General features: G+C 37.6%; 2 protein-coding genes across 2 annotated transcripts; one reads left to right on the top strand and one right to left on the bottom strand.

Moving 5' to 3' along the window:
• The first annotated feature begins 9,109 nt into the window (after positions 1 to 9,109).
• LOC149948240 (uncharacterized) lies at positions 9,110 to 10,414 on the top strand. The gene is made up of 2 exons (XM_090171048.1): positions 9,110 to 9,169; positions 9,365 to 10,414. Exons 1-2 carry the CDS (start codon positions 9,110 to 9,112, stop codon positions 10,412 to 10,414), a joined length of 1,110 nt encoding a protein of 369 aa, XP_090027174.1.
• Positions 10,415 to 17,456: 7,042 nt separating this feature from the next.
• Positions 17,457 to 18,992, bottom strand: LOC149948239 (innexin inx2-like). The gene is made up of 2 exons (XM_090171047.1): positions 18,601 to 18,992; positions 17,457 to 18,261 (listed from the first exon to the last, which is right to left on the bottom strand). The coding sequence occupies exons 1-2, from the start codon at positions 18,990 to 18,992 to the stop codon at positions 17,457 to 17,459; spliced, it is 1,197 nt and encodes a 398-aa protein (XP_090027173.1).
• Positions 18,993 to 26,320: the final 7,328 nt, after the last annotated feature.

The following is a 26,320-nucleotide window of genomic DNA, read 5'->3' as shown; positions in this document are numbered from 1 at the left end:
CCATACTCGTCGACGACGTTATCATTTACATCGGATGTTCCGAGGTGTAGTTGCATTTGAATTTTCACATTAACGATTGCATTTAGGGCGTCAGCCGCTATATCGAATTGACAAATATCAGAAATTGTATCGGGTTCGTTAGAAAGAAAAACAAAACTACGTTATATTTATTTTTTTTATGCGAGGGAGGGATTTTGGATTGTCTTTATTGCGACGTGATTGTAGACGGAAGCGACATATTTGGTGGTGGTAAGGGTGATGTATTTTCAATATCAGACTGTTCGTTTACTATGTTTGGTTGTAAGGCTGGATATTCGATTTGCATATTATTGTCCATAACTGATGAGTCAACATTGCAACTTAAATTGGGCTCGATTATTGATTTTTCCTTAGACCGTTTATTACCGTTACTACTACTACTACTACTAATACTACTACTACTACTATCAGTGTTATCGATACCACTCAATTGAATAGGATTCCGTTTCTCATTTTGACTTGGAGTTGGGTTTGGGCTTTTATCTCGACTTCTTTTTGTAGTCCGTTTAAATGGTCGCTTTTCTAGCCTGGCATCATTATCCTCGGCTAAATCGATCATTGGTTGGTCGTCATTCAGATATTCAGCTACGTCACTGAAATCATCATCACCCCCCTTTATTCTAGCCAATATATCTAAAAGTGTTGGATCGCGATATTGTTTTCGCATTCCTTCTTCATTTGCGGCGTCAGTATATACTTCAATTGCTTTGTTTAAAGCGTTTTCCGTTTTGTTTTGAATCGCAACTATAATATTTAACTTGTCTAACTTGTTCATTAACTTTTTATTAGTTGATTGTATTTTCGGGTATTCATTAATTATCTTGTTTCGCTCGTTTTCGAATCGTTCCCTTTCATTTTCAAATGTTTTAACTACTTCGGCGAAACGTTTTTCAGAATCTACAGCGTCGCTTTCTAGCTTATTTATTATTTCTTTAAGATTTAGAATTGCAGCCTCTAAATCATTTTTCTCTGCGTTTAGATAAGAATAACCTTGCAGTTGCGCGTTTGCACGAGCGAGTTCTTCTCTCGCTCCGTGTAATTGAGATTCAAAATCATACTTCGTACGATCATATTCCTTTACAAGCGCCTCTTTCTCCGTCGAAACAGCATTATATGCGTCATTAAGTTGAGACAATTGTAAATTTAATTCCGTTATTTGATTCGCCGCTTTTTTATCATTTTGTAAACCAGACAGGTAAGTAATTTGCTTTATTTGGCTGTCAATCTCTCGGGCTTGTTTGTCCATTAATTTTTTCAAATCCCGTTTACTTTCTAAAATATGCTTGTAGTTTACCAAATAATCGTTTATTTTCGTAAACGCGGCATCTACATCCACAATTTCGGGATTTAGTGCCCTTACAAGGCTTATTAAGCGAGCATTGCTTTGACCAATCGAATTTTCAGCGTTTTTAACTAAATCGTCTATTTGTTTTTGAAATTGAATCTTCTCTAAACCGGCGTCTGTTTGGATTTTGATTTTATTTTGTTCCAATTCTCGAATCTGGCGTATTAAATCACCGTTATCTTTTACAGTTTGCGTATGCTGTCGTGTCCGATCTTTCAATTCGGCAATGGTACCATGTAGTTTTTGCTGCTCGGTTATTAATCGTTGCTTTTCAACTAGCGAATCGCTCAATTTGGTTTGAAACTCGCTCTTAGTAAGATTATTTGTTTGCTGTTCAGTTGTACATCGCCGCAAATCATTTTCTAACGTTCTAATGGTATTTTTAGTCTCTTCCAACTGTCTATTTAAGTTGCTAATTTCGGTTTCTAGCGATGCAAGTTTATCGCTTTCGGTCCGTTTGGATTGTTGATATTGCGCGTAGATTTGTTTTACGAAAGCCAGTTCCGCGTTTACGGCTTTAACCTTTTGCCGGCACTCGTCATTTTGGGATCCCGGTGAAAGTATAGAAGCGAATATTTCTTTTACTCGATTCTGTATATACGCGATTGCTTCGGCATTCGATATTTTATTTTCCAAAGATACCCTCGATACTAATTTAGGCAAATTACCGTAAGTCGCTTGTAATATTTGTTGTATATACGTATTTATTCTCTCCATAGCATCCCGCTCTCACCCCCACCCCTAAGTGATTATAAAAAAAACAACTATAAGAAAGTTTACTATTTTACATGTATTTTATTAAAAAAAATTAATTCGAAAATAACGTAATATATTGCGTGTGTGTATGTGTGTTTTTTTTAATCGACACATAACGCTAGAAAACTAGCCATTTGATTTTCATCTAACGTAACGTTATCCGTCGCCGCGAGCTCGTTTAGTTGCTCGTTGGCAAATTCATATAGATCGAGGCATTTATATGGCGAACACGCATTGACACCCGACGACACGTCGGTGGGTTGGACTAATGTTTCTGTAAACGCGTCTAAACGATTTTGAATGGTCGAATTTTCGAAAGCTCGTTCGGATATGGGATATTTCGACAAACTAATAACGTAGTCGTTAAATTTCGGGTTTAATTTATTTCTGAGATTATAATACATCGCCATATTGTATTCCTGCAGCAATAAAGTAAAGAATACGTATTTTTCAGCATCGGTAGTTAATTTATCATAAACTCCTCGCAAATCTATTTCCGGTACGCGATACGCCGAACATAACATTGCCGCTCCAATTCCGGTAACGCACGATTGAGCAATGTCTTTAACTAGCGATACATACGTGGGGACAGTTTTGCTGTTATAGTAGGGTGGCAATATCGCCACTTTAGCGTCGCATGACATTTTTGTCCAAGCTAATATATCATTCGCGTTTGGAAGTGGAACCTTGTACGCGCCCATCGATAAAACAGGGCCTACCATTTGACGCAAGATTAATAAGGCTACGCCTTGTTCAATTAAAGTCGGAGCGTGCAACGCAAACGAAATGGCATCATCCAATTCCACCATACGCGCTGTGCTTTCTATAGCGGCTTCAAAATCTGATACGTGGCATAGTTCTGAAATTGCAATTCGGGAGCTCTTTTTACCACGATAATATATATTTGGAAATACGATCATCCCGTCCGGTTGAATATAATGTCCCGATTTAAAAGGGAACGTGAGAAAAATTCCAATAAATTCGATCGGTACTTTCTTTTGTCGGTGTACGTCTAAATTGTAATAGTAGTCGATAAATTGCTGATCAGTTGGCGCTTGGAATGTGTTGCGTATAGGTTTTAAAGATTTTACGTCATATTTAGGCACAAATGAAGTGTCGTAAACCAGATCACCGTATTCTACGCGATCCTCGTAAAAAGCGGTCGTCGCTACATAATCGCTAAAATCGGATCGAAACAGCAACGTCGCTAGTCTAGCTTGCCATAAAACATTTCCTTCCAAGTTTTTCAAACACGTCGCGTTTAACGAAAAGAGTATATTTTGATACAAGTACGAAGCGAAATCGGTGTTTTCGTAATAGTTGTACACCGTTTTATTATCAAAACATAATCTTTCAAATTGAGCGATATTTGCCGTGGAGATCGGAGCAACATCTAAAATATAATTATAAATCGGTGGTGCTTCCGGGATGCGCGCTAGTATCGGACTCTTAATAGGCAATAATATATTGTCCCCTTTTACAATATTTATCGTTTCGAGTAGAGACCTTATTTTATTTTTAGTGAGAGCGTCGTGGAGATCGCTTTCAACGTTAAATAACTTGAGCACTTCGTCTAACGCTTTATAAATTTTACCCTGAATGATGAAATTAATATACGGATGCCTGACGACTGCGGCAGCTTTTTTCTCCAGAAAAGTAGTAGGCTTACCACCAAATACTATTCTTTTTATTATTCGCTGTCTCCTAAGTTCGGCGTTATCCGCGAACTCGCGCCTGGTTACAAACATGGTTTCGACAAACGAGGACGCACTATATACCCAAGAATTCGAATCGTTTATAATTGAATTTTGTCGCGCCACTACCGACGAGACAACCGTGCAAGCAATTTCACCGATATTGGAATCTCTTAAGCAATCGGGCGTATTAAGAATACTAATGAACGATCCATTCCATATCGAAGCGCTGTCGTGTCTACGCGCGTATATCCAATCAAAATCCCATTTATCTCAAAATTTCGTGGCTAGATTCTTGGCACTGGTCGGTTTGAAAATTCGAGTAACACCTAATCACGTAGGGTACTCTAACGATTCGTACGTTGCTAAAGTTATCGCGAATAACACAAAACCAATCGATACGGTAACAAATTTAACTATGAAATCAATGCGCGACGAATTGCGAGAGAGCATTAACGCGGCGGAAATATATACGAAATCGTGCATAAATGTACCGTCGCTATTCAAAATTAAATTTACTCCGGAATTGATACCGAAACTTATAAACGCTCAAAGCAACTTATGCAGGACTATAGAAGAAGGTAATCGTCAGAATGGTAGAAAAATAGATCCATATATTAAATCACGAGTCCGATATTAAAAAAGTCTACATAATTTTTAGATATTTATTACATTAATAAACGAAGCCATATAAATAAAGTCTTGAAAAATAAAATATCGACTACTTTCTCGGGCAGAGATGCTAAACGTCAAATATAACGATCATATAGCGGCATTAAACGTGGTTTATTTTGGAGGGTTAAGTGTCGTTGAAAAAAAAACAATGTAAAATACTCGCCACAAATTTCCATTACATTTGTGATGCGGGTTTCTAATTTAATTTATTCTACCTACATATTTTTTCAATGGAATAAAAAAAATGCATTAATTTTTATCGGGAACCAGATCTCGATCTCGAACGACGCCGCGTAGAGGTTCGATTGGGACTTTTAGTGCCTTTCTTCGGCGGACTTGCTGATCGCCCGCGTTTACTCGTCAATGATTTACGTCGCTTCTTAGTCCCGGTGTTGGTTTTAGTTCGGCGACCAGCGGGACTCCTACTCCGACTCCGGCTACGACTACGTGATCGACTACGACTAAGTGATCGGCTACGAGAACGAGCCATTATTAATTTTTCGTTTTCAGTTATATTGTAATTCGTATAGACTATATTACTTATATAATAATAAGTAAGACTCGAAAATGGTGTAGACGAATATAAGAAGCAGGCAGCGTATGAAGGTTCAAATAGCGAGTACACTATAGGCTTAGTAAATGTGATCGACACGCTATTGCACGTCGCGGAGGGTAGCCACGAATGCAACGTTGATATGACGCGGTGTTTCGCCTCGAAGAAAATCGAACTCTCTAAATATTTCAACGCTATAATGTCTGGTTCGCTACAACAAACTAAAACGTCCTCGCTATCGTGACTGTGGAGTTCTTTATTAAATTTTGTACACTCGTAACTTGCAATTCCGTTTTCACAAGAGTACGCCAATGATGTGAGACCAATATCGACGCTTATTTCAAAATCTCGCGGTAGTATTTCATATTGCTCTATAATATAGTCGTGTATCGAGTTTAGAAACTCTTTCTTATCTATAATTTTCAATTTCATCGCGTAAGTACTCTTTCATCGCTAAATATATGGGCGTGATAAGTAATCGATAAATTCATCATCGATAACGCAGTCTCAGGGGGGGGGGGTTGTTTAAAAACTTGAAACAAAATGAGCTTCGATAATAAAAACGAAAATGAAAGTAATAACGTTAAAATTAAAACTTTTCTCAATCACGAAAAATCCGATTTAATTGTCGGCAGCGAATTATTAATTAATTCTAAAGGACCTGAGCAATCGAATCAACTTACCAACGATATAAGCAACGATTCAACACCAAATCCAACCACCTCGGGTAAATTTCGAAGCCAAAACCTAACTAGACGATTGCGCAACGATCTAAAGTTTAAAAGGCAATTACGAAGGATCCATTTATTGGTCGATACGCCAATTAACTCAAAATTAAAGCAATTACAGCACGACCAGTTTTTATCGCGAAAGAAAAGGGCGAAGCCGTTAAAAATGAAAGCGGTGACGAATTCTGGCACGAACACCGAATTATTGATATTCGCCAATTTAAATCATACGGATAAAGATACCCTTATTGGCGAAAACGGCGGAATCGAGGCGTTCATCGAGCCGAACGTCAACCTGAAAGATATTGATATCGATATTAACGAGTATAATATCACCCAGCCGATCATCGAAACGAACCAAATTATCGAACCTATAACGGATTTCGACAATCAGCGCGATGAACATGACGGTTTCTCCAAAGTAGCGCTTGTAAATATTGCGAGCAAAATGAACGCCTTGTCAGCTACGTGTGATAAATTTGAACGGAGCATTGCCGGCACTTTAAATGCGTCGCGTGATAAAAATTCCGGGAAATATAAAATTTTAAAATGTTTAAAAAAGATCGCAAGATATAGCAAATATCCGTTGTTTTGGGGAGCTACGGGGATAGGAGTTTACCTAACTATAATAAACTGTCTACAATTTATGGGGAATCTCACGTGGATAGTTGCAGCTTTCGCTCATTTCTAAAGTATCAACTTTTCAAATTTTATGTAAACGCTCATAATAAAACTTTATAGCTCGATTTTATAAGTAAACAAAAAAATTACGTTTTATTCTAAAACATATACGCCGAATAAAAAGTAAAACGATTATATAAATCAAAATTGAATTATGTATGAAATCACACATATATTATTACTGTTATATAATATTGTTGAGACATTTATCGCTTATTTTTATTTTGGTTACAACTTCGATATAGTTCGATCGCGCGCCGATATCGGAACCTTTATTAGTAGTTTGCATCGCTCTACTTCCTTCGTTCACGTACGATTTTTGTTGATCGAATTTTGCCAGGGCAGTTTTTGGTCTCTCTCCGGTATACGCCGATAGCGGTGAGTGAGTATACGAGGACATATTTGTTAAGTTTTTAGTGGTTATAAATTGTAATCCGTAAGTTAAGTATATCGCCATAACTCGAATCTCGTCGGCGGTTTTCGGATCAAAACTATCTTTACTTAACACGTAACACCAAGTAAATTTTACATAGTTACTTAAAAACAACAAAACGTTGTACATAAAATAAGGAAGCTCGGAACAAAATATAACGCAACCGTTATACTCGGATTCTATACGATTAATTAATGTCGAGGTATCTTTAATCGAGTTTTTGGTTTTCGAAATATACGCCTCATAAATGCTGTCGCGTACGCAAACTATTGACGCGGTCGGAATGTTGATATCGAAATGATGGCTATGAAATCGAATCCAAATAAAATCGGAATTAGTATACAGTAAATCAATTTTAATTATAGGCGATATTCTGTTGATAATATCGACTCCAATTTCTTTTTGGAGATGTTTAACGTCCAACGATTGTTGAATTTTATCAGCTGAAATATACGCGACAATATCCACGCCAAACGCTCTCGGAGTGGGACCCATAAAATCACTTTCGCAAGCTAATAATTTGTCGATGATCGTCTTAGCCCCCGGCTTCGATATCAGCTTTAGCGCGTGACGCAAATTTAAATCGCGACACAATAGCATAAATTGGGCGATACCTTTCGCTTGCGGTTCGATAGTTTCATCGCTCGCGACTTCGATAATACGCGATGCGAGGTAGTTTATATCCTCGGCCAGACAGCGCTCGGTATTGGATCGACGTGAAAGCTCCATTATGGATGTATATATCCAAAGACTCTATTTCCACGAATTTAGGGTCGTCGGAAGTATTCAATATTTCACTATACTTGTCGTGAATGTCTATGCTAATGACGTATAGAATATACAGTTCTTTGCTTTCTGAATTAATTATAAATGGAGATACGACGATATTATTAGTCGCGTATGATTGATTCGACATCTTCACGTCTAATGCGTTCAAACGAAAGGGTGACAGGGGTTTTATATTACCAAATTATGGCAAAATATACATAACTAAAGAAAAAAAATAAAAAAATATAACCGTAACGCTCGCGCCAAAATCAAACATTAACAATACAACGAACCGATCAATCATCTGTAAACAAATACTCTTCGATATCGTTATCGCCCGCAATTTCCAGCGGTACATTAAGCATTTTATTATTACTAGAGTGTTTCCTTACGTTAAGTTTAAACGCGCTATTGCTACTATGATCGTATTCTCTCGGATATTCCGCCGACACCAAATCTATAAATTCTTCCGTACACGCGTTTAACTGAGTGTGTTTCAATTGATCAAAGGTCGTCGTTGATAGCGTTAGCTCTTTGTCCTGTAATCGCTCACGATTTTCGTCCTCGAAACGTTCACTCGCAATATCATCGTCGAGGAGGTGCAGATTATTAGTCGAAACTACATCATTTTCTTCAAACTCGACATTGATATTTGATGTTTTATCTTGGGCTTCAGTTTCAATATCAAGAGTTAAATCTGGGTTCCCTAAATGAGTTGGTCTATCCGCATCGTCGCGTTCGTGGACGCGCGTTGATTTATCGTCCTCAATTTCGTAGACGGGGATATCATAAAATTCCACGTCAGAATCCTGATCCTCCTCTTTTTCCTCTTCTATTTCTTCTTCTTCTTCTTCTTCAAAATCGATAGAGCCTCCGTTGATTCGACGATGCTGTTGTATAATAGCATCTCGATTTTGAGTTCGAATGGCTCGTTGCTCTTCGGAACGTGCCGCTCTCGACGACTGTAAATTTATTTTTGGTGATAACAACGTTTTAACCGATACTTTATTATTAGGTGGGGATGATGACGATGGAAATAGTCCATTTCCGTCAGCCACCAGTATGGACGTCGGCAATGGTGGTTTTTGCCCATTAGATTTTCCAAAGTCTGTATATTTCTTAGGTGGATTCGGTACCATTAACGGCTCGCTCACCGAAGCAACGTTAATTTTACTATACTCTCGGATAACGTTGTTATTAACGCCACCAACAAGTCGCTGTTTGAACGCCGCGATCGACGTGCCTAAAACGCTAACTGCTAAATTTTTCATAACAATAACGTATAAATTGGGTTTAAATTTAGATTCGGTGTTTTGCAAGTAGGCTAACTCGTCTTCTTCCAATCTCACGGATATATTATTCGGATCGATATAATTTTTCATTTTGGGCATTTTTTCCGTCAAGAATTCTAAGGCCGCTTTAGTCGCTAGCTTCGACATGATCACCGGCAACTCTCTAATAGATAACGAATTATACCTATTTACTAAATCTCGCAAAGTTTGTAAGTCCGCATTTTCGATATCGATATTGTTTAATATTTTAGACTGTTTGCAACTTTGATATAGAGCCGCTCGAGTAAACGCGTCGTCCGAATTCATTATGTACGATAAATTCAGATGGCGATATATCCTTTGTACCGTAGTATTCTTTATAAGTATAGTGTTTTTACTATATACACTATTTTATTATAAGTTCGACAAAAACATTGGAAAACGAAACGACGAATTAGCCGAAAAATTAAGAGTCGGGCCTTTAGCTACGCTATTAAATGGCTCTGGAATTAATAACATACCGGGTTTAAATATCATATCTACAAATCCAGAAGTCGCTAAAGCGAATAATTGCGGCAAAGGTCCCGTTTACATTGGTCAAGATGGATCCAACAACGATTGCGTTCAAATTTGCGCGAATGATTCGGCGTCGGTTTTAAAAGTCAAGGAGGACGAAACTTACGTATACCGTACGACATTATTGAAACCTGGCGCTCATTGTATTACGGGTCCACGACCAGAATGCGATATGCAAACTACATACGCTATGATGACTATAAATTCGATAATCTGTCGCTCTAAATTTCCAAACATTATTGGTGGTAAATTAGGAACGACCGTAGTAGCGTGCAATAATAAATTAATAAACGATCCTCAAAATTATCTATGGGACTACAAACTAAATCGGAAATTTGACCCGTGGACTTCGATAATTACCGATGAAAATGAAATTTTGAACGATGGATCGTACCGGTTCCGATGTAAATTCAACGGACAAGATATACGGGGCAATCGATACGTCGAACATCCATTTAATCGCTTTCATCCATTATCAAATTATTGCGCAGACCTAGTGTACGGAGCTCACCCTGACGTCAAAACAGTATTTAAAGATGGCGACTCTTTCGAGTGCCATTGCGGAAATCCGGAAGATACTAGAGTTTGGAATATCTATCCTAATGATAAAACAAGTCAGTGTTCCAACGTTGTCCAATCTGTTAAAACTGACGTACGAAATAGAAAAATAATAACTGTACCGTATAAATGTTTTACTTTGTATTCCACGTTGGAAGACGTAGGCAATCATTTGCCGTGCCCCAACGATCAGTTTACTCGAGAAGGTAGTCAAATGTCATCGGTGTCTATAAAATTTACTAGTAACGAAAACGCTTTAATAGAACACCCAATGTACAAAGATTTCGATTCCGACGACAAAGGCGCGTACGTACATTTAGGTAGATTGATAGCTTAATATAGAACATTCGACCGTATTTTTTTTTCTTAGCTAATATTTATCAAATTCGATATTTGAATCGCTAGGTACGTTTATACATAAATTATCACCCGATACGGCTTGAAATTGAATTCTAGAATCTTGTATAGTTTTACATTTTTTTACCGAATATAATTTAGAATCTTCTTCGTCGCTACTGCTAAAGCTCAATACTCGACAAACTCGCTTCTTTACGGGTGTCGATCTCGGCGCAACTTCTCCATCACCATCATCCTGCGATGGGGAGGGGGGGAGGAGGGGGGAAAAGTAGTGATAATTTTGTTAATTTATATACACACTCGATTGTTAAATTTGGTTTTATTTTGTATACGTACCAATGTTTCTTTTAACGTCGCGATTCGACTCTCAGCAAGTGCCGGACACTGAGGTACAATGTAATTTTTCTGACGATTCTTTTTTAATTTTAAGTTTATACTAGGTATATACGTCCCGATGTACTGTTTGAAATTGTCGATAGCTTCGTTCAACGTAATTGATTTCGCCCACGCAGTTATTACGCCCTTCGTGAAGGTATCATCTTGTCTTCGCATCGCGTATAAATAATGACGAGTCGCTAAGGCGGTATCCGGCCGCGGTATAGTGTCTTCGGTCATTTCGCCCGTAGTAACGTACTCTACGTACAGCTGAATCATCTTCTCTATGGACGCTAAATCGAAAGAGCCGGATGAATCCGCGGACGCGCGTTTAATAGTTCCACCCGAGCGAATTCCCAGTGTTAAAAAACACGCGGCAATTTCATTAACATCGGTCAACGCATTTATAAATTTTAAATCATTCGGTACGGCGTTAAACATTCCATTAATTAAAGTTTCAGTAAACATTGAAACTGTGAAATCCGTTCCGCATAATGCTACTAAGGTTCTGAAACTTAATGGGTTGTACATTAGTCGTTGCGCGGACCCATCGAATCCTATAGCGGTGATGGTCTTACCGATACTTAACCACATACACGAATCTGTCAATTCAACATCTAAGGGATATACGAAATTGTAATCGTGCACGATGGTAGATTTGGCGGCATTTAAGTCCTTGGAACTTTGGTCCAAAAAGTCGCTTACAAAATCGAACTGCTCCTGGTTTTTAATATTTGGTAAGTGGCCATAGCAAATCGATAGCATGTCGGTATCGCCGGTAATAAAAACGTTCAATTCGCGTGAAGTATTTCGGTTTTTATACATTTGTAACTCCGCTTCCCCGTAATCCAACTCCACCATCGTGCAATTATTTTCGGTACAAAACATTTTAAACGTACTCCGTATCAATCCAGCGTCAAATTTAAATTCCGGTCGATCGGTAACTTTGTTCGCGACTCTGGTTCCATCCATATAAACTAAGACTTTTTCGGCACGTCGACCCAAATACAATTCGATCGTGGAAATCATATTTCGCATGTAGTCGTACGATGTACTGGCGATAGCTTCTTCGGCGTTATGCTTGGTCAGATTTTCGTCAATCATTCCTTTATATCTCATCAACTCGCCATCAACATAAACGTTATAATTCTTAGGCTTGTTTTTGTAGAGTCCTCGTTTGAAATATGCCAAAACGGTCGATCCATTTTTTATCCCCATCATATATCGGCGGTCGCAGCGAACTTTTTTTTTGTAATTTCTATCTAAAATATAGTATAGTTAGTTTATACTATTATACCAAATAACTGCAAACTATTCAACAAGGCGACAATGTCACTGTTTAGTTGCACGAACCAAGTGAAAAATCCACCAAAAGAGATAAAATGTATTTTTAAACAAGTAAGCGCGTGTCGAGACCCCGTATTCGATTTACTATGTAATGGGCACGCTCGATTGTTTGGGCTTATATATAAGCCAGCCAATTTTATAGACGGAGATAATAATGCCTGGAATAAAATCGTAACTTACGTCTTGTCCGATTCGAATCTAAATATTCCGTTGTTCTTGGATTCAAGCGGGAAAGTTTTAATGAGCGAGGTTCATTCTTTCGCTGTTAATGTCGCTAGCTCAAATCCAGGCATCAATTTTGGAGAACTTAAAAACGCAATCGCATGTGGCGTTGGTTTAGAAGTATACGATAGCCACTGTAGGGTCGGTAGTTGGTTAGACGAGCCCACGACGTACGTTATAGTGGAAGACGAAAACAAAAAGATTAAGTATTATAACTCGTTACCTAAACTTCATAAAATATTGTTTTATTACGCTACGCCGGGTTTGATTGATAACGATATCGATGAAATTCATACGGTCAACATTGCTAACGTTTCATTGTCATCTCATTCATCCAATCGTTCGTACCACTTTACTATGACTAAAAAATCAACGATGCTTAAATTGGATATAACTAAACCGAATAGCGTCGCTACAGCCATAGTGTTAAACGCAATTATAGAACCATCAAGCGAACAACAAGATCGCGTCTATAGACCAATTTATAACAACCAAATGTGTTTTTAATTATTCGGTAAATGGATGGTTACGAGATGTCATCACGAGTGCTGAAATCTGCGTATTTTTTTATAAGTTATTAAGTCAGAAAATATTGGTCTAATAAAGTTTTTTTTTGGTCCTATATAGGAAAACGGATATTCGAGAAAATCCTCCCGTAAAATTGAATCGTGAAGGAAACAGCAAAGTTTTATAGTAAGCTTCAAACGCGTCGTAACACCGTAACCAACAGCTCGATGTGTTATTTTTATTTAACTAGCATTTATTCGTATAATATTAACCAGAATTTTTTAAACTAATCGTGATTACTTTGTAAATATTAAAAAAAAAACCATCAAATCGAAAATACCATGGCGAGAATATATTGTCAAACTTTTAAACCGCCTCTAGGCGAATTACGATTGCATACGTATGCCGATCATAAATCTAACACGATACTGTACGAAGCCCTACCATTCGCTCAAATATTACAATATCGCGACTCAACTTCAGCGATAATCCAAACCATTCCGAGACATTGGATTAGAACAGCGGCAAACTTGAACGTATCAGAACGAGTCAAAAACCGAACAATTAATCCAGCAACAATATTTACTCACGAAAGTGGTATACAGCTATTAATAGATTCGTCGGAAATAAAATATAAGCGATCATTTTCAATTTACGTTCACGATTACATCTTTACTCCAATACGAGAAAAGACAAACTCGGTAAATAATGAAATTCTATTCCAACGCCAAAAGACAGTATGCGACTATTCAAAAGCATTTATGGTGTTTCAAAATAAACAGCGAAAAACGAAACAGCTACTTCTCGAGTTGGAACGGAAAATGCAAAGTTTAACAATTAGATTGCAAAACCTAAACGATTTAAACTTGAAACTAATCAGCTCCAACGACCGATTAAACGACGCTATCGATCATTATACTGTAATATAGCGGGTGTAGTTATATAAAATATATATATATATATATATATATATATATATTTATGTACACGATAAATAAAATAAAATAAAATAAAATACATTTTTGAAATATTTTTCTTTAATATATCGATACAAAATAAGCATTACACTGCAATATTGTTTTGGGGAGAGGGGGGGGGGTGCGATACGAGTTTATTCTTATTATTTTTTGTATCTTCGCTTTGTTTTTTTTTGTAGGGGCGAGGGCTATTTTGTTAACCACTTGTTCGCGTACGTTATTACACTATCGAGATGCATTTTATCTCGATCGTGTTTTATAAGTAAGTTGAAATTTAACAAACAGATCGTTTCAACCATACTAATATGCCATCTTGTCTCTTTGAGGTACGCTTTAAAGATGGCGCTTTCGAAGAATTTGTGCTTCGAAACGTCGACGCCATTGTTAATACTGTATAAAAGTATCAGCAGTTCGTAATTTTTAAATTTTCGATCATATTTAATCCGTTTCGAGCATTCGACGTCGCTAAATCCACATTTATTCACAACTTTCCGAAAATTAATCCAAGCGTTAAAATCCAGCTTTTCGAATTTCGTATGAAATAGTATCGGGGTTCTGAAAAGCCATTTCTGCATTTCGTCGAAAGCCGATGAAAAGTTATCGCATATTCTCGTCGCGGATACCAACAAATCTACTAAACATTCGATAGAAGCGCCGTACGTCATATATTTAGCCCAATGTTCGGGATGGTGATCATTGAGCTCGTAGTGCGTTTCGACCGCCGCGGTCCAAGCTCGATCCATCGAATTATACGGACTCAATATAGTCGGAGTGGAAATTATCGGTAAAAACATATCTAAACATTGCGACCCGATGGGATAAGAAGTCATTTCTAACACGCGGTGATGGTTCACGAACGATATACGGAATCATTTATGTTTCTACACTCGCGAAGGTCGGATCTTTTATACTCCTAAATATCACCCAATACGAACTCCCACTACCGCAAAAAATGGATATACAGTACCGCTTAGAACAAAGTTCACTCTAGGAGCAACAAACACAAGGAGAACGCAGCCAGCCTTTAAACACGCTAACGAAGGGTTGTGTACGAATTTCATTGGACGAGCGTCACGAGCCTTTACGCTGAACGTTTTACGGGCGGGGGGGGGGAAGACAATTTCCGAATTTTCCCCATCCGACGGCAGCAGGCGCTTAAGCGTTTAGCCAATGAAAAATGTAAGCAAGAAAATCCACGACTTTTGACGGGTTGCGTTCTCCTTGTGTGGGGTGTTGTGTTTGTTGCTCCTAGGTTCACTAAGCGAGCGCTCGCTTAAAGCCAAGCGGGGGCCTGGCAGCAGCCCTAGCTCATGTCTCCCCCCCCCCCCCCCATAAGCGCCGCTTTAAGCGAGCGCTCGTTTAGTGAACTTTGTTCTAGGCGGTACTGTAACTAAACCGAATAGCGTCGCTACAGCCACTATATAGTGTTAAACGCCATTATAGAACCATCGAGTGAACAACAAGATCGCGTCTACAGACCAATTTATAACAACCAAATGTGTTTTTAATTACTCCTCTTATTAATTATTCGGTAAATATAAAAAATACGCAGATTTCAGCACTCGTGATGACATCTCGAAACCATCAAAGTTATTAAGTATGAACATTTTAGTCTAATAAGGTTTTTTTTGTCCTATATAGGAAAACGGATATTCGAGAAAATCCTTTCGTAAAATTGAATCGTGAAAGAAACAGCAAAGTTTTATAGTAAGCTTCAAACGCGTCGTAACACCGTAACCAACATCTCGATGTGTTATTTTTTATTATATTTATTTTTATTCAACTATCATTTATTCGTATAATATTAACCAGAATCTTGGAAACTACTCGTGTATACTTTGTAAATTGTAAAAAAAAAAACATCAAATCGAAAATACCATGGCGAAAATATATTGTCAAACTTTTAAACCGCCTCTAGGCGAATTACGATTGCATACGTATGCCGATCATAAATCTAACACGATACTGTACGAAGCCCTACCATTCGCTCAAATATTACAATATCGCGACTCAACTTCAGCGATAATCCAAACCATTCCGAGACATTGGATTAGAACAGCGGCAAACTTGAACGTATCAGAACGAGTCAAAAACCGAACAATTAATCCAGCAACAATATTTACTCACGAAAGTGGTATACAGCTATTAATAGATTCGTCGGAAATAAAATATAAGCGATCATTTTCAATTTACGTTCACGATTACATCTTTACTCCAATACGAGAAAAGATAAACTCGGTAAATAATGAAATTCTATTCCAACGCCAAAAGACAGTATGCGACTATTCAAAAGCATTTATGGTGTTTCAAAATAAACAGCGAAAAACGAAACAGCTACTTCTCGAGTTGGAACGGAAAATGCAAAGTTTAACAATTAGATTGCAAAACCTAAACGATTTAAACTTGAAACTAATCAGCTCCAACGACCGATTAAACGACGCTATCGATCATTATACTGTAATATAGCGGGTGTAGTTATATAATATATATATACATATATATATATATATATATATATTTATGTACACGATAAATAAAATAAAATAAAATAAAATACATTTTTGAAATATTTTTCTTTAATATATCGAAACAAAATAAGTAATACACTGCAAAAATTTTTTTTGGGGGGGGGGGGTACAATACGAGCTCATTCTTATTATTTTTGTATCTTTGCTTTGTTTTTTTTGTAGGATCGAGGGCTATTTCGTTAACCACTTGTTCGCATACGTTATTAATCTATCGAGATGCATTTTATCTCGATCGTGTTTTATTAGCATGTTGAAATTTAACAAACAAATCGTTTCAACCATACTAATATGCCATCTTGTTTCTTTGAGGTACGCTTTAAAGATGTCGCTTTCGAAGAATTTGTGCTTCGAAACGTCGACGCCATCATTCATACTGTATAAAAGCATCAGCAGTTCGTAATTTTTAAATTATCGATCATATTTAATCCGGTTCGGGCATTCGGAGTCGCTAAATCCACATTTATTCACAACTTTCCGAAAATTAATGGAAGCGTTAAAATCCAGCCTTTCGAATTTCGAATGAAACAGTATCAAGGTTCTGAAAAGCCATTTCTGCATTTCGTCGGTATTAGAAGCGCCACATTTTAGATCTAACCGATTAAATCATTGTAATAGCCACACTGTGGGGAAAAACATATCGGAGCTTCATTTCGAGAGTTAGATTTTTTCTCGCCCTCGGGGGGGGGGGGGATGTAGTCTCTCTCTCGGTCTACGCGCGCGGGAAAATACGAAATTCCCAAAAACGCACTAGGTTATTTTAAAACTTAATTAAATTCAAGATCTGTTTTGATAATACCAAAAAAATAAATTTTGTTTATTTAAAACATTAATTTTTACGTGTTTCCAGTGGAAGATATGTTTCTGCCGGAAGTCTTATTGGTGAATTCATAAATTATTCTCAATAAGGTTTTTATTACAAGATTACTTATGAATTAATTAGATAATTATTTAATTAATTAATAGTAAAATATAACTGAACTTGGACAAAGGAAGTTTAAATTTTGTCATAATTTTAAATTCTTTTTATACATTTTCTGGTCGTAATTTTGACTTCATACAGTGTCTATTATTTATTTATTTTTAAAGTTTCTATTGAGTCATTGATGAGAAAATCGTTCAAAATTGATTTATTTTCATCCGCGTTCAATTTCTCCATTTTAATGGCGTGCTTGTTCCTCTGCGTATCATAAAGTCTCTCTCGGATTTCCACGAGGATGTCCCTCATAAAGAGTGGCTCTACGTTCTTGCTCAACAGATACAGCAAGAACCAGTCTCCAGCTTGCAAGTACTTGCTGACTGCTTGCAAACAATCGTCGTCCGCCAGCGAGCACTGGGCTTTGAGGCAGTAGGTGCGCATGGCGGGACTGACCAACGTGGCGAGGCGGTACGCCAATGCTAGCGCGCTTATTGTCGCTAAAATGATGAACCAAAAGCAGGCGAAGATGAAAACCTTTTCGTTGATAATGTTCAGGGGCAAAATGCAAAACGAATCCACAGGCTCGATGTCCCCACTGGGACCAGAGATGTAGAACTGGCATTTGGTCATTCTAGGGAACACTTTAATCATCGGGTCCGTTCTGTGGGGCGAATCTCCTGCCAACGCGAATTTGATTACTTTGGTACCGAATTCCCTAAATTCTCCACCCAAGAAGGCATCCACCAAGTAAATCTGCACTATGACGTTTACGAAATTGGCAATTTCGCAAATGATGTATTTGGCAATGAAAAATCGATGTAGCTCGCCATGATGCGTCAAATAGTCGACAATAATCTTCTTCTTTGGGGTTGTGTCGTCTCCTCCGAGGCCACTGAAGGACAGTCCCTCGGACAGAAATTTAATTCTCCCGCCTTCCCAAACCTTCCACAAATACCTGAAATCAAATCATATCGTTTTTTTTATTTTGCTGTAGCCAAGCCCGATTCATTCCCCTTCAATTTTATTTAGTTCAATTAAATTTAGATAATTAAACTACTAATTTACCTCCTTCATTATATTGGCTCGATCTAGTTCAATTCGTCGTAAGTCTATTCGTTTTAGCTCAAGTTATCTCGGATCAAATTAAACCTAATTCGGTTTAATTTAATACCTACCTTTCGCGCATTTTCATCAATCAAAGAAATCATACACGATTTTACCAAAAACACGGTAAGAGTCTACACGTAAGAGATTAGATATAGATTTCTGATTCTACTTAATTCTAACAATTCACCTTGGCAAGTAGAACATCCCTGATTGGATGAACAGTATGACCCACACCCATTGGTAGTACGAATGGTGTTTCAAAGGGTCTTTCTTCGACGCTTTGTCAATTCCGGGGTAGACTACGCCATCCACTCCGACCTCCTTATCGAAAGCGCGCACCAGACTGTAGGTGGAATGTGTCCAACAGAAAGCGTCGATGACTTTTTCGGCATTTTTCTTATGGACCACGCAGTCGATGGGATCACCAAAGTATTGGGTCGCCGTCACCAACAACGCCGAAACGAGCAGAAAGAAAGCCGTCACTCGATAATGTAGCCGAAAGATGGAGTTGTCGATGACATACGTTGGTATTTTCAAGGCGGACTTTAACGTGCCCTGAAAGGCCGGAATCATCATCATCTTGATACTTCAAATTCTTTACTCAACAAGTATATTGGTTGTTGACTGAAGGTTATAGTTCCAAAGGTGGATACCAAGCGTATAAATGCGGCTTGTGTGTGTGTGTGTGTTTTGTTTTTGGAGACGGGGGAGGGTGGTTTAGCTTTTCGGGAAATATTACTGCGTGATGGAAATTCGTTACGACGGTGGCGTAAATAGAGGTTTTCCGTAAGTGACAAATTAAATGGCTCGCTTTCAAACCTAAATTGAAAAATAGAGAGGATTGCGTTTAAGGAGCGGAGTTTCAGTTTATGCGTAAAATAAAAATCTTACCAGCTATACTTGATAGAGTTTTGTCGCAATCACCGACCCTTCTTCCACAGTACCACCGAAACGAGCTATGTACTGAAAACCTTGCCGCCGAAAACCCGCCCCAACGAAACAACCAAAGCGCCGAAAAACCCACCAGCGCTATTTTTCCGGGAATTACGAGTTTCAAAGAATTTTTGCTAGCTTCTTTTCGAGAGAGAAACAATTTCCTAGCTCCCGGGATACTCGGTGGTCTACTCTCCGTGGGGGAAAACAATTTAAAAAAAAACGAATTAGGCTTAATTTTCAATAAATTATATGTTTGAAACGATTTTAATATACGTTCGTTCAGTTTTTTAAAAGGTTCGTTACGAGAGAGCGAGAGAGAGAGATCTTCGCTTTCGGGGGGGGGGGGTACTTAGCGTATACCGTAGTTTGAAGTAAATTTAAGTTAAGCCACGCTTTGGAATATTTGCCAAGCAGTTCAATTTAGAATTTGACTATATTGACACAGATATAAAATCAATAAATATTTTTATGTATTATGTATAATGTATTATTCAGTTTATGATGTAAAATATATTATATCATATATTACAGATTGTTTTCATTTCATTAAATGGATGGCGGAGGGGAGGGCTTGGGGAGACTTTAGAAAAAGAAATGAAAATCTTATTATTTGAATCTGAAGACTTTTAAAGTATGTAGAGTGGAGTGGACGACAACCATATTGTTTAACATACGCCACTGGTATTTTTTTAAATGTTATTAACTCGTTGTTAATAACGACGACGACGGTTGTTCTTTTCAAACGAAATTGAATTATGTGTCACAAGCTTAATCGTTAAAGGGATTGGGGGAGGGATGAGGCCGGTTTCTGGCGCAAATCTTGGTTCGGCTGTGTAATTTCTATAGATGGTTGTAATAATGTAGAATTTGCTTTCATATTTTTATGAATTTCACTTAAAACGGATAACACTTTCCTTTCATCCGGCTTTGATTCGTCTTTACCGTTTTCGACATTGTTCGCGTTATTCAATAACGCCTTGACGACTTCTGGAAAACGAGAATAGAATTTGAGAATTGAGACATTAAAGAGGTTTAAATTCTCTTTAACTGCCGTAGCGTTACCGCCCAAATTCAGCAATACGGCGTGCGCTATTTGCTCTAGCACTTCGTCTTTGGTCATTCGTTCAAATTTCAATTCTTCTTCGGTATATATTGGTGGAGATTTTGCGCTTTCATCGTCATATAACACTCGTTTTATTAGAGACGAAGCGCGTACGTATGTGTTTTGAGTCGAAACGGCCAATAGCGTAGTTAAAATCGAGTGCGTATCCGACTGCCAATCTAAAACGTTTCGTACGTAGGTATCGGACTTTTTCAACGACGCGTCTATCATTTCGATGCAATTATACGTTTGAGCAAAATCAACAACGGTGAATGTTGGCCTGCTGGGTCGATTCGCGTACTCCTGGGTTCTATCGACATTTCCAGTAACTATATTATGAAACGCTTGCAATCCCGACATGACAAATCCGAAAGAAATATTTCTTACGCACTCTTTTATTTCGACGTTGCGTTTTATCGCGGCATAATGCGATACGCATAAAGAGCATGGCAATATGGAATCGATATTATAAACCAATGATGGGAAATCTAAAAGATCGTCAGTCTTACGGTTTACAAACGCGTGTGTTAATAAAATCGAAGACGAATGCATGAATGACCAGTACAATGGACCCCAAGTCCCCGGATCGTAAGCGTTTAGTCTCACGTACATCGGGTTTACTTTTAAATCGTATACGTCACAAAGAAATTTAACAAATCGTTTAAATAGCGTGTTATATTTTGGTTTGCCATCACGTATCGATTCGGTTAAAGCGCAAAATTCGTCGAGTATAGGCTGAAACCGCTCAACAACCATTTTTATATCGATGAGCTTAAACTGCGCCATAGAAACATTGACCACGTCGATTAACGGCGAAACATCGAATAATGACGGTTTTGACGCGCTCTCGCGATCTGTAAGTTTCGGTGAAGCCATATGTTAATTATATATACGTATTACCGTTTAAACTTTCCGTTTCCTACAACGGAGGCTTTTTTTTTCAACGCGTTATAATATTCAGAATTACTATATAAATACCGTACAGTGGAATATCATTTATTCGTAACGACGGAACGTTTTGAACCAAGAGCAACCGATCCAATCACGTCTTAAAATTGCCGTTTTCGTTTTTAATATAATATTTACGTCGCGCCAATTTTTTATTTTAGTTTTTTTTTAAATCCAATCATCGCGATGGATCAGAGTTTACCGCAGAATCAAACCCAAATGATACAAGCGGCGACGCCAATGCCCATAATGCCGAATATTCAACAATTCCAGCAACAACCCTCGAACGCGACGCATCAACCAGATCAAACGATGCAGCAACAACCTAATCAGAAAATGCAGCCGCAACAAGTCATGTCGCAAGCTAACTTGATAAACAGCGCTTTTCTAACAAATTTCATGCAGAATAGCGGTATGAGCTTTGGAAACTCGCCGAGTAACAGGAGGCAATGCGTAAACCTGGTCGATATAAAATCGAAAGACGAGTGTATTGGCGATTTGATAAGTCAATCTATGAGAGACGATTTTGATGTTCTCGCTTCTATGAATTTGATTGATGACGAAGATTACCTATATACGTTATATATGAAGAGTCCGTGCTTCATGAATCCGGCGTATACGCTCAACTTGCTGTGCTCGATGTATCGTCAAAAATACGCGGAATTGTACGCCAAATACCCAAGTCTCGAGGTGTATACGGTATTCTGTTTGGCCGTCCAGGTGTTTTATTCCGAAGGCGAGTTGAAACGTATTTTCAATTCGTCAACTTTGAATTTACCTAAAGCTGGCAATAAGATTAATTTCAACGTACTGAGACGTCAACGTAAGGAACGATTGGCGGCGAGTGATCCGTCCGAAAAAGCCAAACAAGGGAAAATTACAACCGTTCATCCGTTATTGAAGCTGACATTTTATCGAGAACACGAAGGTTTATTCAAAGTGGGAAAACTTACCAAATATTGCGTACCTTCCGAGTTTGCGTTGATGTTTTGTAACGTTTCTGCCGGTACCGTGAGTAAATATGTAAAGCAAAATGAAAAAATGGACTATACCGGCGTAAAAGGCGTATTTACTCGGCCAGTTACCGTAATTCTAAGATCAAGAATAAATAAGGATTTCGTGTTTACAAATATAGAGCATTTGGATGATGTTGGAAAACTGCTCTCGTTAATGACGGGATATCGTACCGAGATCGATACTTTTGGATTGGGTATCAAGCTACAAATGACTTTGGAAAATCTATCTTCTAAAGTTATATCAAAAATTGATCAAAAAACCAAATTTGACTCGGGATTCAACATGGCCGTCATAAGTAGTTTTGGTTGCGTCGGGACCGATTCCAACACTTTAAATATTCGCAGCTATATCGATAAAGTTTATTGTTTGGATGCCGAAATTGCCGATATACCTGACGATTCGATTATCAAAATGGACGTTATTAACCAGGATCAAAGCGGCGCGTTGAACCAACAACTCGACGATTACGAAAAATTAATTGAAGAAGAAAAAGCTGCGGTTTTTACAATAACGGGATCTCCAATCGAAATTTCTAATTCCTCGGAAGCCCCAAACACCGATTGAAAGACACGCTATATACCAGTCATTAAGTAACAATTTGCTATACGACAGCTATCTAGAATATCCAAAAATAATCCAGATTCAACGCCATTTATTGCACAACCAATAATTAGTTATACTTTAGAATTGTGCTTTTTTTTGTTCCCTTCTTTTTATTATAATTTTTTGCGTATCTCGAAGGTTGTCTTTCTTTTATTATAATAAAAATATCCAATATAGTACGCTGATATCTTTTGTGTTTTTCTTTACTTTACTATTTATTTTATTGTGGAAATGAAATATTTCCGAGGCTAAAACAAATAAAAAAAACGGCGGTATCGATGCTACTCGCTTTATTCTTTGTTTTGGTAACGCTTATTTTAATTTTAACCAAATTAAAAGATGCTACGAGCGAAAAAGTCGATTCCGGCAGTAAGAAAAACGACAAATTACGCCGCGGCGCCAGGGTTTAAAACTTTCCTACGAGAATTAAAAGGCTTGTCGGGTTTAAATAAAGCTACGGTAACGGAAGCTAGAAACCTTTTGAAGGGCGTAAATATTGGAATTAAGTCCGTCGAAGACGCGATTAAAAGTTTGCCAGTTACGAAATCTAAACATGGCTTTCTGCGTGTGGGAGACGAGACTGTTGGCCGAATTAATAAAGTATTACGCGAAGGTGATTTGCGGGCTATTGTCAAAATATCGAAACAAAAAATTCCAGTCACTTCGGCCGATGATATGGCGTTTAAACGAATAGTGGCCGATACGCCAGAAAAGGCGTTTAAAGACGTGACTGATCTGGCCGCGGCGTATAAAAGGGCCAGACCGTATTTAGATACGACGGTTGAAAATATGGATAGATTATCCAAAACGGGGAAAGCGGATGTGAAGAAAATCGAAAACACCTTATTGAACCATTTTAAAACCGGAACGACTATCGGTCTAACTTTGGGTGTCGTATACGTGGCTGTGGATTGGTTAAGTAAAGCTACCGAAGAAAGAAAAGGGTGCTTTATGCTAACAACGATTAACAATAAAACAACGTCGTGTAAGGTTCAAACCTATTCGTGTATTGGTAGCGGCGGTACAATGTGTCCGACCGGGTTACCGTATTATAACGTCACTCTTACGCTAATGAAAGTCGCGACTCTTCCCGATTCGGATCAGCGTAAAATTGTCGTTGCTAAAGCAGCCGGAGTTATTGTAAGCGAATTAAATTCAAAATTAGCTGCCGTCATCGACAATAAATACGAAGACGTCGCTAAAGTTATAAACGCGATGACTGACCAGCCAGCGTTGGATGTTTGCGGTTTAACGCACCCGGATATTGAAAACGGCGTGGTACCTCCGTGCCGTTTGTGCTCGCCTGGTAACAATCCCACGTCAACAACATTTATAGACGCCTCGCTATACGCCGATAATATCACGTTTCAATGTTCAATTAATCCGTCAATTTTAGATACAGTAGCTGATGTCGCGAAACAATCAGGCATAGATTTATTTCACGGCGTAAATAATTTTATATCGGGAGCTTTAAAACCAATATTTATAACTGTATTCGTGATTTTAGTTTTGATTTTACTGATTAGCGTTATTTCAAAAATCGCGCCTGGCAAAAACAAATCTAGCGACGTTCGGTTTTAATAGTTATTGAGAGTCCGCGCCATATTTAGAAGAAAAAAAATCCTTTAATAGTCGTAAGCAAGGAAGCGCTCCGCTTAATCATTCAACTTATAGGTCTCTTGATATATAGGATCTCATAGTATATATAGCTATTTTCCTTGACGCTTCTGTTGGTTGATGCATCAATCAAACGTGTGTGTGTTTTTTTTAAAGATCATCTGCCGTGTACCTCGGGCGGATCTTAAACCGGACAAAAGTAATCTTCTGGTTTAAGAGCTTGATCAGTATAAGCAAGGGAAAACGATGTCAAAGCGTTCTTACGCAGTCCTACCACGATCGTTAATGCTAAACACTTACAGATAAGGTTTTTCACTTCGCGTTCGTTCTCATATCCACATATATAGATATCAATAATCACTTTAAGGTAGTTTAAACATAGTTAACAAAAGCTAGTCTAAGCCAATTACAGCAAGTATAATATCTATCAAATGTCTGGAGTCTATCTTCGGGTAGTTATAATTATAAATATTACATTACAATATTTATTGTTTAACCAATTTTTTTTCTTTTCTTTTTTTTTTGGTTTGTATAAAGGATTTTAGTTTTCCACAGTTTTCGCCTTTAATTTCGAACGCTTTGGAAACTGGAATACTCGACGTCAAGCACGATTATTGGAGTGCTTTTATTCGTGAATGTGCAGCTCATTATGTAAAAAATTCAAATGTTTGTAGCCAAAGTAGATACGCAGAAATTGGTATGAAAATGACCGATAAATATCCGTGCATTAAAGCTCCTGGAAATAAGGCTTGGGTAAATCTTTTTTTTATATATAAATTATTAATGGTTATCATGTTTTTTTTAAATCTTTGACTCGCATATTTCATTAATTTTTTTAATTATTATTATCAGTCGACATTTACAACTGCAGTGAGTGTTAGAATCCGAAAGGAAAGAAGCAAACGAAAAAACCACACTAATAGTAAAGACCCAAAAGATTTTTTAAAATTAGCAAGTGTTGTCTCTGGAATGAGCGTAACAACAGACAATGTCGAATTACTTTCTAAAAAGAGAGCCGTTAAAAACAGGTGTATAAAAGAATTTGAGCTTGAGAATGGACTTGATTCTGCACTAAAATACGAGCTTAAATTTTTAAAAAAATGTATGTTTTTTTTAAATAGGAACAATAGAAACAAGTTTAAAGGAGATATTATATCGGATGAAAAATATGTAGATGCTCTTGCTCAACTTAAAAAAGAATATCAGAAACCAAAAGTGGATTGGAGTTCAATTAGAGCAAAACTACGACAAACTTTTCCCAATCGTTCCGTTTTCTTAAAATCTATGAAAAATCTGGACATGATTGAATTTTTAAAACACTACCCATGTTTTAACCATTCGAAAGCGGTAAGTATACTATGTAACTCGGTTTCCAATCAATTGGCATTTAAAAAAAAGTCCCAAAGTAATTTTATTTTTTCATTTTTCTGTAGTTTCTGGTGGAACTCCGACTCACCATAGGAATTACGCGTTATGACAGTTTGATCGAAAAGCTGGAATTATTTATGGACGTTGTAGTTGAAATCACAAAGTTTGACATCACTTCAAAGGTATGATTATGCATTAAAAGTTAATTTGTAGATATTAAGCGTGGCATTTTTTTTTATCCCTTCCGCGCAAATAAGTTGGAAAGAAAACCTTTTGAGGCGTGGGCTCTATTTGAGAAAAAGGTCGCAGTTACAAA

This window comes from Leiobunum rupestre, chromosome 4, assembly GCF_980474605.1.
Source record: "Leiobunum rupestre chromosome 4, qqLeiRupe1.1.hap1, whole genome shotgun sequence".
Taxonomy (NCBI): domain Eukaryota; kingdom Metazoa; phylum Arthropoda; class Arachnida; order Opiliones; family Sclerosomatidae; genus Leiobunum; species Leiobunum rupestre.
Note: the sequence above shows the minus strand (reverse complement) of the source record. Positions and strands in the feature narration are given on the sequence as shown.

Bases quoted from the DNA above. Each gene is read 5' to 3' on its own strand.
- LOC149948240 (XM_090171048.1), top strand. From the start codon at position 9,110: ATGATCACCGGCAACTCTCTAATAGATAACGAATTATACCTATTTACT. The intron at 9,170-9,364 runs GTTTGTAAGTCC...TTTTATTATAAG, and splicing joins TATTTACTAAATCTCGCAAA to TTCGACAAAAACATTGGAAA.
- LOC149948239 (XM_090171047.1), bottom strand. From the start codon at position 18,992: ATGATGATGATTCCGGCCTTTCAGGGCACGTTAAAGTCCGCCTTGAAA. The intron at 18,262-18,600 runs GTGAATTGTTAG...ATTTGATTTCAG, and splicing joins GGGATGTTCTACTTGCCAAG to GTATTTGTGGAAGGTTTGGG.